The 13714-nt window shown below is 38.2% G+C and overlaps 1 protein-coding gene across 10 annotated transcripts in view; it reads right to left on the bottom strand.

The window, feature by feature from the left end:
• The window catches only part of FBXO38 (F-box protein 38), a 53544-nt gene that overhangs the window by 15754 nt on the left and 24076 nt on the right, over nt 1-13714 (bottom strand). For all 10 annotated transcript variants that reach the window (XM_089909473.1, XM_089909471.1, XM_022590035.3 and 7 more), the window contains 5 exons: nt 12141-12311; nt 10350-10492; nt 9240-9450; nt 1658-1777; nt 17-196 (listed from right to left, as the gene is read on the bottom strand). In XM_089909473.1, the coding sequence (XP_089765599.1) occupies nt 17-196; nt 1658-1777; nt 9240-9450; nt 10350-10492; nt 12141-12311 (825 nt within the window). The remainder of the gene's footprint in view (nt 1-16; nt 197-1657; nt 1778-9239; nt 9451-10349; nt 10493-12140; nt 12312-13714) is intronic.

Below are 13714 nucleotides of genomic sequence, written 5' to 3'. Positions count from 1 at the left end.
AGACACAGTCTCTCACCTGATAATTCCCTGGACTGTACAGACTCTCCGGTTTTTTCTTCACGCTCAGAGAAACGCCGGGCACCATTCTTAGGAATCCAGACTTCTTGGAGTTCTAGACTGTCTTCCTCATCGTCACTCTCTGAGTCATGGACAGTAATTGGGGTTGGTTTTACTACACGCTGAAGACCGCTGGGTCCTAAAAGAAAGAGCAAAGGCGTAACAGTCACTTTTTGCCCAACAAAGGGTCTCACTCAAAGTACTGTTTCCAGGGATCTGGGCTCACAGAGATGCTTTGGCTCGATGAAGCCTCCCTGATCACTCATTTTAATGAGCATATACTTGGATAAGACACTGTGAAAACACTTTAATTCTAAAGTAAACATTAAGTATGATTAATATACCACCCAACATTATATATCTCTAAAGGAAAATTAAAGTAGAAGAGCATATGGCATCTCTCTTCAGGATCTTCACTGTTTGAAACAGTCACATAATCATCCTAAAAATAATCAAAATAAGAGTCATAATAAAAAATAAAAAATAAAAATAGAGTCATAATAATCATTTAAAAAATAGGCTAGATATTTTCCTAATTTTGCAAATGTATGAATGAAAGCAAAGCAAATGAAGATGAGCCTCTGACACCTATGGGACTGGTGAGAACTCTGCATTCTTTAATTAAGTATAGGTCTAATGCATTGGATGTCACAGACATGTTCTTGAAAGGCTAGATGCATGTTACAGTTTGCTTATTTGATTATATTTATGTCAAAAATGTTTTATCTTCTTGGCATTACACATTGTAAACCTTCAGCTCTTACAACCCACTTTTGACTGATATCTGCTCCATCAATAAAATGTAAGCTCCAAGGAACCTTCCCTGTCTTTTCCCTGTCACACTGTACAATGCCTAGCACAGAGCAGGCACTCAATAAATATTTGTTGAATAAGTGACTGCATCTGTAAGACACTTAAAACAAGAGTAGTTAAAGAATATGTTCAATTCAAAGACAAGGTAGCATCTGAACAGACCAGGAGTGAGAAAACTTGAGTTCTCATCTCAATTCTGTCCTTTGATCAGTAGCTGAGTGGTCTTGAGTAAATCATTCAAACTTTTGAAAGAATGTTAGTTTCCCCATCTGCAAAGATGAAAGGTTATATTAGGTAATCTTTATGTACTCTATGACTCTTAGCCTGCCATAAGTGACCCAGTGCCAAACTGAGACTAGATCTTGGTCTGTTTATTAAATCAACCTCTCCACTGCTCCTTCTTCCCACCAAAATGAAGGGAGAGGACAAGCAGAATATTTAATCAGGGTGTTTATTTTCCTAGCTATAATTTGAGTGCTTGCTTTCTCCACACACACACACAAATACACACACGCACACACACGCACAAATATGCACGTGTGTACACCAATATAGAAAGAGGAGTTGCTGCCGCAGTTACAAAAAATCAAAACCAAACTTTAATAAGACATGTATACACATGCGCAGCAAGAACATCAAAATGTAATACAGGCCTCGTCAAAAATAAGCAGCATGTAACATCATTAGCTGAAGTGCTGAAAAAAATAATCGTTCTCAGTGTTTTACTTTCTTCATTAGAGTCGGGCCTAGTTTTCAGAACCATGAACGTGGGAAGTCACACACTTACCTGCTTGTTCCTCATCGACGTCCACGGGAATAACTGCCTGACTGTGAGCTGGAGCCTCACGCTCACCCTCAGCCGTCACCTCTCCATCTTCTGGAACCATGTCTTCCATCTCGTTCAGTGCTTAAACAAAAATCATCACAGTCAAAATAAAACCAGGAGATGTCTAAAACAACCACAATGGCAGGCAAAACTGTGGCACCCTTGAGAAATGAACAGCCTCATGATCATTAGGCCCATTCAGAAAGAACATCATGTAATTGTGCTTCATTATATCGACATCAATAAGGAGTGTCCAATTCTATAGGAGGGGAGATCACAGATGGGAAAGGATCACTTGGTAGAGAAAGTCCATCATTTTAAGATGAAAGCAGGGAGAAAGGCACCGCTGAAAGAAGAAAGCACCTGTTCATTCCTGAAGATGTTACCAGGGATGGCTTATGAGGCAACTGTTTGTCTCCCTCTAAGCTATTTGCCTAATGGCAGTGAGAGCCAGCTACTGGAAGACCTTACGATCATCTTGTAAGCAATTAGTCTTATAGTATCCGCCAGTTGAATCAGGATGCATTCATTGAGCAGGCAAGCTCAAATTGTGTATTTCTTTTCCTGCTCTCTAGAGATTGCATCATTTTTGGCTAATGTGTGGCAAGGATTATTAAACACAGTAAGTATATATTTAACATTTTAATATCACCCAAATGTTTTATTTGCATCTAAGTCTTCACTAGAGTTATTAGTGCCTATCAGTGAATGGGAACGTTTATATTTTTTCCAGATGATAAGCACAGTGAACAGTATCAGACTGATAAGCTTCAATCACTTTACTACATCTTCTTAAGATACAACGGTCACTTTTCTACGAGGATCCTAAATAAAATAATTCCTGGCTTTGCCAGCTTTGTACAAGATTAAATCCAAATCCCTCAAGTCAGTATTCAACCCAGTACCCTCTTACTACGTACACCTAAGCTTGGGTTCCTGGTCCCAGTTTCAGTCAGGACAATACCAATACTGTCCTTTACATTTGTAGCTCGGCCAGGACCCAGAGGGCGGCAGACTGTGTTTACCCTGTGCGCCACTCAACGCCTTCGGGTGCTCAACACTACTGCTGTGAAATCAACCAACCATCTGAATGAAATGAATAAACCAACACAGAAGAAAACAAGATCCTGTTCGAGAAAGAACTAAAGAATCCACAGAATTTGTAAGTAGACAGGACAAATTCATACAGTCAACAAAGAAACAAGATAAAAATATGAGTAAGCCAGAAAGATACCACTCAGATAAATGCCACTGGAATATACAGCAGAGAAGTCTGAGATTTCAGGGGGACAGTGGGGTTTGCTTTGGTCTTAAATATACACAACAGTACATTCCCCCTCATGTTTAGCCTCCCATCCCAAATTTTTGCCCAGCCCTAGCCCTCAATAACTACACTTTATTTAGGGCCAAAAAGAGAACTCACCTTGTTCGGAAACATTACATGATAAAAGCCAATCAATTTGCTTCTTTCATTCAACAGTGATTATGAACAGCGGCTAGTAATTAATGTGTACATACTCTATGTCTGGCTCTATGCTAAATGCTCTTATATACATTACCATATTTATTTCTTATAGCAATCTTACGAGGGTATTACTACTAGCCTCATTTTTGCAGTTGAGGAAACTGAGGCTTAGAAAGGTTAGTAATTTGCTAGGATTTGGAATGAGGTCTGTTTCCAGAGCCTGCTACAATACAGGGATGATGAATAGATGGGAAATTTATAGTCCCTGCTCTCAGAGAATGCACACCTTTGAGCAGAAATGTTAGACACACAGAATAAGGTCAGAATATACTCATTAAGTGCTAGAACAGTCCAAGTAAGGGGGACATGGACCAAAAAGCAGCAGTTAATTCTCCTGTTCGACAGGGAAGGTTTCACTGAGTTGGGATGACATTTCATATATACTAGGAAGCACGTTACATTTTACAGAAGAGTAAGTAGCCCAGTGATAAAAAGAACAAGAGTTTGTGTTGAGATGATGGTATGAAAGAGAAAAGAAAGCTAAAAAGGTAGTCTGGGTCCCAGATTGTGAAAAGCTTAGAATTGCTTCTTATAGGCAGAGGGAACCACTGGAACAGAAGTACATTCTTATATCTACGTGATAAGGTTTTCCAAAGCTGTTGAGCAACTGCATTTTAGGTTGCCACAATAAACTGTGGAAATATTTAATATAATATCTCAAGGTTATTTTAAACTAACTTCTTTAATTGTATCCATTCATTTGAATATTTATTTAGCGCCTACTACAATGTGTTACTGTTTCTAGGTGCTAAGAAACAGTGGTAATATTCAATATCTCTATTTTCATGGAGCTTATTCCAGTTGAGGAAGGAAAAATAATTTTTAATCAACAATAATGAAAATATCAGAAAATAATATCTTATGTAACAAAATTAAAAGAAGATGATATAACAGAATGAATTGGAGACAAAGTGGTAAGGTGATCAAAAGGTACAAATTTATAGTTACAAAATAAATATAAGTCATGGGAATATAATGTACAGCATGGTGACTATAGTTATTAATACGTATTGCATATTTGAAAGTTGCTAAGAGCAGATCTTAAAATTTCTAATCACAAGAAAAAAACTTTGTAACTATGTATGGTGATGGATGTTTACTAGACATCCTTACTGTGATCATTTTGCAATATATACAAACACTGTCAATTATACCTCAACTGAAAAAAAAAAAGATTAAGGTGGTAAGGAAAGACAGCTCTGAGGTTAACATTTAAGCTAAGACCTGAATATCAAGAAGAAGGCAGCCATGCAAAGATGGAGGGAGGGACATTCTAGGAAGAGGCAGCAGTTGGCGACAGCTTGGCACATTCATGCATGGTGTGTGAGGTGGGAAGTAGCACAAGGTGAGGACAAGCCAGATCATGTAGCACTTTATGGCCCAAATCAAGAAACTGGATTTTTTTCTAAGGCAATGCGTAGCTACTGGAAAGTTTTAAGAAAGGGAGTAACACTGTCTGGTACATGTTTTTTAAAAACTGCCCTGGCTGTTCTACGAACTAATTTTACTTTGAAAGCTGTTAAAACATTTAGGTAAAAAAGGTCTGGTACAGGGCTTCCCTGGTGGCGCAGTGGTTGAGAGTCGGCCTGCCGATGCAGGGGACACGGGTTCGTGCCCCGGTCCGGGAGGATCCCACATGCCGTGGAGAGGCTGGGCCCGTGAGCCATGGCCGCTCGGCCTGCGCGTCCAGAGCCTGTGCTCTGCAACGGGAGAGGCCACAACAGTGAGAGGCCCGTGTAGCGCAAAAAAAAAAAAGGTCTGGTACAATGAGGAAGGAGAACGTAGATGGACTGGGGAGATGTTTTAGAGACAGTCAACAAGACTTGCTAAAGGACTCGATGTTGGGGAGTGCAGGTAGGTGCAAAGAAAGGATGATGTCTCAATAGATGTCTCTGGTAATTAAATGAGATGATGCTACCCTTGGGCTAGGGAAAATGCAAGTGATTCTTGGTTTTGATTTTTTTTACTTTGTTTCAAAATATTTTATCATTGGGCAGTACATCTTTTTCAGAACCATTTTAAATTACAGAAACGATGTAAGCTATCTTTTAATCAAGTATCAATGTTTACTAAATATTCTGTTCAGGAGAAATGTTATTTCAGTTGTAAAAAAATCCTGTTACCAAATATAATCATAAACCTTAATGGATCTGAGCTATTTTAACAAATATATTAACTGGTCTCTTTTATATAAAACCTGATTCTAAATTTATAGCCTTCATTAACCATTATAAAATAAAAAAGTCACTGACATTTAACAAAATAATTTGCATGCAACAATTTCTGGTATCAGGAATAACTATTTAGCGGTTGACAAGTATTTGCCCCCAAATAGAAAACAAAATGAATCTACCGGGATTATTTTTCACATTGTAGCTGGTCCTCAGACTTCAAAAACAAGGATTTTCCAAAAGTCAGTGGTTTTCAATATATGATTCCCAAACAGCAGCATCAGCATCACCTTGGAACCTGTTACAAATGCAAATTACCTGGTCCCACACATACCTACTCAGAGCCTCGGAGGTGAAAGCCAGCAACCTGTTCGAACAAGTCCTCCAGGTGATTCTGATGCACTCAAATTTGAGAACCATTGCCCAAAATTAAGTGCTGCAGAGCAATTTCACTTAGTGGTTACTTTGTGGAGGTAGTGGTGAGGGAATGGAGTGGCACCCCACTATTAAAAGCAGTATGTGGGATTTGTTTTAAATCCAGATAGAAAATTAGTTAAATGATGTATAGGTAAAACTATGCTTTGTTGTTATAATTACTTCAAAAGTAATTATATTAAAATAATGTGGCAAAATGCTTTAGCAATTACAGAATCATGATTTTGACACATGGTAATGTTATGTTAGGCAATGTGAATTGTTAGAATATATGAACATCTCTTCCTGTTTTACAGTGCTGCAAAATGAAGGTAATGAACTTGTATTTTCAGTTAATATAACTAACTCACAATAAAGCATTCTAAATCTTAACACTTTTGGAAGTGCAAATCTAAGAAAGGTAATATCCTTAACCAAATTACCGAATTTTGGTAAATTAATACAGTACTCTGTAAAACAACAAAAGCATATTTTTGTTGGAGTCATCTATTACCTTAATGATAATGTTCACTATAAAACACCATATTTTATTTCAGTGGTTTATAAGGCAAAGACACAACTTATACAAATTAAATTGCTTTTAAAATTATACAGTGCCCTTCTTTGATAGGCAATTACTTCATGCAAGCTGATTAAGTTAAATACAACAGAGTAAAAGAGTGAGTGAATCCGCTTCATTCCAGCGTTGGTCCAAAGGCTCGTGCATGGAAAGTTTTAAAATTCTACATTAAGGAAACTCAACATGTGAATACCCATTTCTAAACTAAACTAAAGTAATATTTAAAATATTGTTATGCTTGTACTTAAAGAGTGGAAGCATCAATGTTAGTCATTTCAACTAACATTATTTTCCAATGATCCCTTTTATTTTTAATCCCTGTACCACTCTTTGTTTTTTCTGTTAGTTGTTTCTCTTTCTTTTATTTGAATTCTTTCCACCACTCCTGGTTTTGATCAACAGTCACATGGCCTTTCTCCAGGTCCCTTTTTTTTTTTTTCTTGGGCCATGCCATGTGGCTTGTGGGTCCCGTGGTCAACCCAGGCCACAGCAATGAATGCACCAAGTCCTAACCACTGGACTGCCAGGAAATTCCCCTGGTCATTATTTTTTATTTAAAAGGATCAACCTGACATGTATGTAATAATAAATGCACATAAACATATTGCCAAGTTGGGAAGACCCATGGAACCTAACGTTTTATGCCAATCTTCATTTCTCTAAAATTCTGCCACCATCTTTGGTATTCTTAGGCTTCCTCTTGTTGAAGCTGTTGAATTCCTCAATCTTGGCATTTATGTCACTAATTCCTTTGCTTCTCAGCATTTGAAAATATCATATTTGACAAATACTGTACCTCAAGTTTTTGGTTTGTAGTCATGTCTCTCATCTACTGAACCTTAGTTTCAAATGTTAGTAGATTTAAGTTTCCATTGTTCTCTCTTAAATCAAATACCGTGTTCTCGCATAAGTTTTAGCTCCTGCTGCATCAATATGTGACTTCACAGTGGAAGGCATCCTCCATTCTATACTGAGAAGCCAATGGCCATGTAACTTTCTAGTGGAGTCTATAATCTGTCCAGTACATCAACGTCAACCACAACTGGGTTTGTAGGATTTGAGGAGTTCTGCACTGCCCCTGCTGTAACAGTTTTCTATGAACGGTTGGTATTCTCTGAAGTCCAGATCCTTATGATGGCACTCAAGGACAAGGCAAAGAAACAATACCTGACCTCACTCCCCCCTCCTTCACCCCTAGCACCTGCTGGCTCTGCACTTTTGTTTTTGTATTTTAGGAGGAGAGATTTAGCCATAAGTTTGAAATGCCTAAGAGTACTCATGTGGAAATTAAAAGTATGAAATTGGATATAACTGCAATTACTTTAAAAAATAGAAATATCAAAGCCGAAAATACAGGTTTAGAATTCATTAGCATATAGTTGGTACTGAAGCCATGAGACTGAATGAGGTCATCTAGAGAAAATGTGTAGAGAAAAAGGGAGAACAAGGACAAGAGCGGAATAGAGGAGGTGGTGCAAGCAAAGGAAACTGAGGAGGCATGTCCAATGAGATAGCAGGAAAACCAGGAAAATGGTTTCAGGAAGGCCAAGAGGAGCAAATATCTCAGGAAGACAGAAGTGGACAACAGTGACAAATGCAGCTGAGATGAGATGTCAAAGAAGATGCAAGTGGAGAAATGACCACTAGCCTTTATAAGAGAGTCACTGGTGACTTTGGCAAGAGCCAAAATGGACAGTTCTATAGAGAACCTGTGAGGTAAGGAAGTGAAGACAATGCCTACAGATGATTCTTAGGTCAGGACATGCATACTCAGAGTGATCCTAAAGGAAATTACGCTCTATACACAGAATACTTTCATTATGAAAGGAGTTAATAACACCAGGGCACCCCATTTCTCATTAATTACTCTGCCTAAAAGAATGAGTGAAAGGGCAACAACCAAATAGTGGCTAGAAGAGATTCCTTTTTCAGTTCTTAAGGGTCAACTGGGAACCTGGAAAATTTGTTAAGGAAACAATTTCACTCCATTCTCACTCATCAACACAGGGGCAGATGAAGCCTAATAACACATGGGCTGGCACACAGCAGGAGTTCAATCAGTATCAAAGAACTGGAGTGGATAGTTACATAAGTGAAATCCCATAGGTCCTTATTAGCTCGTGTACTTAATTTTCTGGGTGGTTTTGAAGACTTAATGATGAAAGGTATATGAAAGGTTTCCAACACAATGTCTAGCACATGACTACTATTCATTTTTCCAGTTCTTGGAACACCCAAAAATGATCTCCACGTTCAAGTCCAATGTAGCTATCTACTGGTCAGCAAGATATTGAAAGATGCTCCTTCACCCATATCCTGACAGTTAAATCTCCATTAAGCCAGGCCTCTAAGGCTCACTGTACCTTAATTCTCATGGCATCTAAGTCCTTCCCTTTCTGTAAATACCCCAATAGATTCTATGGACAAGAGGCATCATAAAGATAACTTTAAAATAAGCAAGCAGATAGGCAAACTCCATCCACCCCCTCATTTGTTTTTTGTTTGTTTGTTTGTTTTGCGGTACGCAGGCCTCTCACTGTTGTGGCCTCTCGCGTTGCGGAGCACAGGCTCCAGACGCGCAGGCTCAGCGGCCATGGCTCACGGGCCCAGCCGCTCCACGGCATGTGGGATCCTCCCAGACCGGGGCACGAACCCGTGTCCCCTGCATCAGCAGGCGGACTCTCAACCACTGTGCCACCAGGGAAGCCCCCCTCATTTGTTTTGTTAGCAAGGTCCCCCAACGTGTAAAGTGACAAACTGAAATAGGCGGTGAAGGAAAGAGAAGAGAGTAAGAGAAATACGACCCAAAGTAAAAATCATTTCTATCTGGAGCTCACAAAAGATCTGGGTTACCGTCGGCTGCAAACTGCTGCTCTCCTGGCTGCAGGTCTTGCCGGAAGTCATTCTCCTCGTCTGAGTCATCTGGGTGATGGTGATTGTTGTCGTGGACGTTGGCATTATTCTGGGCATTATTATCATTGTCATTGTTGGAGTTCTGATTGCTAACAAGGGCCGAGGAAACCCCAATTCCTGTGCCTGCACTCAGACCAACCCGAGCACAGCCCTAAAGCAAGAAGAAACCACGTGCTTATTAATTTGGGTTAGTGTAGAACCCTGCGTTTTTAATATTCCTTCATTTCATCTTTACATAGAATATTTATATGGCACTTTATGAAATACTTTCACATATTCATAAAGGACCTCATTTGAGGCCCAGAACGCTTCAAGCAAGAAAAAGCGTTATCACTCTTGATTTACAGATGATGACATGCACAATGGGAAGGGATGTGCCCAACAGTGCACGACCAGTAAGTGGTACACCTGGGACTTGAAACCCAGTAATCTGTCCTCAAACCCTGAGCTTTCCCCACTATATCACACTGCTTCAACAGTGGGAATATAACCGTTAAGAACTGACAAGAGAGAACATAATTTGTTGAAACATTAAGTTTTTATTACGATGCGAGTATAAAGCTTTATGTGTTAAGCAGTTTTAAAATAACATTTTGTACAACTGGGCAACCTCAAATTTCCCCAGATATGCAACTGAACAGAAAAGGTAGCAGCAAAGTAAAACATTCCCAAAACAAAATTCCTAATCCTTACTTATATTTTGGGTTGCTAATTAGAGATTTAATCTTCCAACTAATTACTCTTGAGTAATAACTTTTGCTTTAGCTTAAATTTCCACCTTTGCTCTTACCTTCACTTTATAAACCTGATGGAGACAGCTTTGCACTTACTTTTTCCTTTCCTTTCTCTGGAAATCCCTTAATAGTCATTTACCAGAACAAGTGGCTATACATTATTATAACCTTTACGCCTTCCTTCACTGAGGCTGGCAGTAAAAAGTCAAATTATAACATTGTAAAGGTATATTATTAGGAAAAAAAATTACTTAGGTTGTTTTATTTTCTTCCTTCAGTATCAAAATAAACAAAAATGCTCTCAAATGTGACTTACTTTGGGTGGTTCACGAAACATCTGGTCCAGTGAAATAAACTCCAGGCTGGGCAACAATTCAATAAACTGGCCAAAGGAGTCCAGCTTCAAAGCATGGCAACGCACTAAGTTGATATCAACCAATCGAGTCCATCTTGAGTGGTCTATTGAAGAAACGATATGGCCAGAGAGAATGTAACTAACACGTTCTCCATTACTCATGAATTTTGCTATAGGTCACAAAGACTTTCAAATCCTTTTTCCTTGAGTAAATTTTCTTTTATTTCATGATCTCTAACACTTGATGACTCTGAACTATGATGTTTCCTTACCTAATTTCATTGTGAGAAATAGATGGCTTGGAAATCATTAACTTGAAACTAAGTCAGCCTATACTTAAATGTGATTCACTTAAAAACCTACATGCCTATTTAACGATAGGATACTAGTTAAAAGAAATGTTGGCATATTCCTTTCATAAAAGAGTATGCAGCTATTAAAAGAATGAAGAAGAACTGAATATGCTTACTAATATGGAAAGCTCTCCAAAATATTCTTAGTGCAAAACACAAGCTACAGGACAATGTATACACAGTAACGTCCTTTCGTATATGTAAATCATTTTTAAATGCTATATATGTATAGGCTGCAATATGCACAAAATAACCTGTCCAGAAGAATATACAAGAAACCGTTGATGGTGGTTACCTTTGAGAAGAGGAGACTTTTCATTTTGTACCTTTCTGTATTGTTTGATACTGTTTATCAAGTGCATGTATTACTTTTAGTTTTTAAGTGTTAACAGGAGTTCTGAGTGATGGGATTATAGGCCATTTTTTATTTTCTTCTTTATACTCTTCTGTATTTAAGAAAACAAACAAACCAAAAACCCAATAAATGTTATTTTTTAAAAGCGATCTACGCCGCATACAGCCTAAAGTTTATTTCCCAATAACTTCTTGGTGCTGCTGGGCAAGGGGAAGAACTTCTCTTCTCATGGGTGAGACATAGCCATTCTAACAAATGATCTCAGCAGAGGCCTGGGAGCCCTACAACAGGTCTGGAGATGGGTTTTGTAAGGAGCTACAGTATCCCTGTGCGGTGGCTCAGATGGCAGAAGAGACTGGTCTGCAGGTGTCAGTAAGGGGGCTTGGTTTGCTAAGAGGATGTCAAAACGAAAATTCTCTAGCTCTGAATTTATTTAAAGGCTTGTGAATTTAGGTTTTTAAGAAGGGCTTTAAAAGAAATAAATAGCATTACTCTCTCAGGGAGGGAAATAAACTCCCCTCATAATGAAAAATACCAAGTGCAAAAGTCACACTTCTATACACAAGGGATACTGTATGGAGGGGAGATTTGAAATAGCCTAGGATTTTAAGGCAATAGAAAATTTCACAAGTTAATGTTTAATATGTCACCTAACTCAAGTTTTTAAAATACATACCCACTTTGTTGGTTCAGATGATATGCCATTTGAAGTTAATACAGAGAAAACAACCATAACATCCCAGGCAACAATTCCTAACCTAAACTTTACATGCCTGGCCCAAAGAAAAACAAATAAGTAAGGATCAGTACAACTGAATTATAACTTGGACAGTGCTAATTTCTAGGCAGAGAATTTCAGGAGTTCAAAGAGGCACTGAAAATATTTCCAACTCAGTTATCAAAGGTTCCCAGAACTTCTATGAATGATCCATATAAAATATCTACATTTTATATCAGGAATGTTAATTCATGACACACACAGAAAACAAAGACACATATTATTTTGACATTAATAAAACAGAGCCGCACTTAAGCATACAGTACCTGAGATCCAATTGTATGGGTTATGTAGATGGGGGCAATTATAAATTGCCAGATATTTGATACAGGAAAAAACTTCATTGACTGCCTTCATCCCTATATCAGTGATGATACCAGGATTTTCTACCACATCAGCCAAACCATACTTCACCAGATCTGCATTAGCCATTCTGCCTAGAAAGAGAAATTGATTTAAAAAACAAAAAAAGGTTCTTAAAGTGTCATGGAGTGTTGCCAATTCTTTATTTTAACATACAGTATGATCAGTCTCTATGATCATCCGGTGTCATCTCTCCATCATCAGGTTCAGGTTCAGGTACAATTTTAGGTTAGGTATTCTGTACGAATGGTAGCCTTTATTTTGCAAAATAAAAATTTATGTTAAAAGTTAAGGGACAGCTAGTAGGAAAAGATTATTTTCAATTGTTTAGAAAAGGAAAAAAGAAGGCAAAGTCTTAAAGCAAAATTGAGGGATAAATTGTATTGGTTTACATTTATGGTGAAGTTTTAGTTTAAGCTTTTAAAAAGAAAAATAAAATTTTTAAAATGTAACTCTTTCACTCTATAAGGATAATGTTTTTGGAGTCGGGTGTGGCCATGTGTAGAGAAGAGTACACTTCGAAATTCAGATTCATTTTTAGAACCATGTATAGGTTAGTAAATATGTACCTAACCTCAGAAAGTGGACTTTTAACTCACACATACACCCAACTCTCTCTGCCCTTGGGCTTTAGTGCCTACTGTCTTGTCACAGACTAGGGAGTGGGTTTAGTAAAAGGATCCTCCATTCTAGATTATGCTACTGGAAATCACACCTTATCCCTTGCTTCCTATCATTATTCCTGCCACCTGCCTGACCTTTGCTCTACAGGATAGTCCACTTGACTATGAGCAATTTGAAGGAAAATGGGACTCTGCCTAATTAGTTTATAGTTACATTTTCAATGTCCAGCATAATGCTGGAATATTATGATATAGGAACCCAATAAATGTCTCTCATGGTCCTTGCAATCAACTGACATAAAATACAAAGAAAACACTTGCTCTGGACAAGCTGCCCTGCCCTTCAGGGCAGGGATTCATACCTTTAGCCTGGACATGTTTAAAACAACCAGTCTACTCCCAACTCTTCCAGTTTCACTTTCCATATAGTTCATGGTCTTTCTCCTAGAGTCCCTGTTTTTTGTATTTACTGGCATTTCTTAGAGATTTCACCTTAACCAATTCTTCATAATTTTTCTGAGCAATTTTCTTTAGTCTCCTGGTAAAAACTTCTTTCTTGCCCTTTGGACTTAAAATTTGCCTTCTCCCTTATGATCAGGTAGATTTTGAACTGATCCCAGGTAAGGTGTTGTCAGAATAATTGCTACAGCCTAGCATGATAAATCTATGTCTTACATTCATTCCTTTGAGACCTGTTCCTGCTCTTAGGGTCTCCTGATCATCACACTCCCTCAAAACCCTGATGACATCACCTAGGACTCAGATTGTTTCTTTCTGATTCAGCCCAGAGGTCAGCTAAAAGTAAAAGCTACCATTCACTGAATGCTTTCTAAGTGTAAGAGATTGTAATAATA

Source organism: Delphinapterus leucas, chromosome 3, assembly GCF_059928025.1.
Source record: "Delphinapterus leucas isolate spDelLeu-1000000601 "Yukka" chromosome 3, BTC_Dleu_Yukka2, whole genome shotgun sequence".
Taxonomy (NCBI): domain Eukaryota; kingdom Metazoa; phylum Chordata; class Mammalia; order Artiodactyla; family Monodontidae; genus Delphinapterus; species Delphinapterus leucas.
This window is presented reverse-complemented; position numbering and strand designations above follow the sequence as displayed.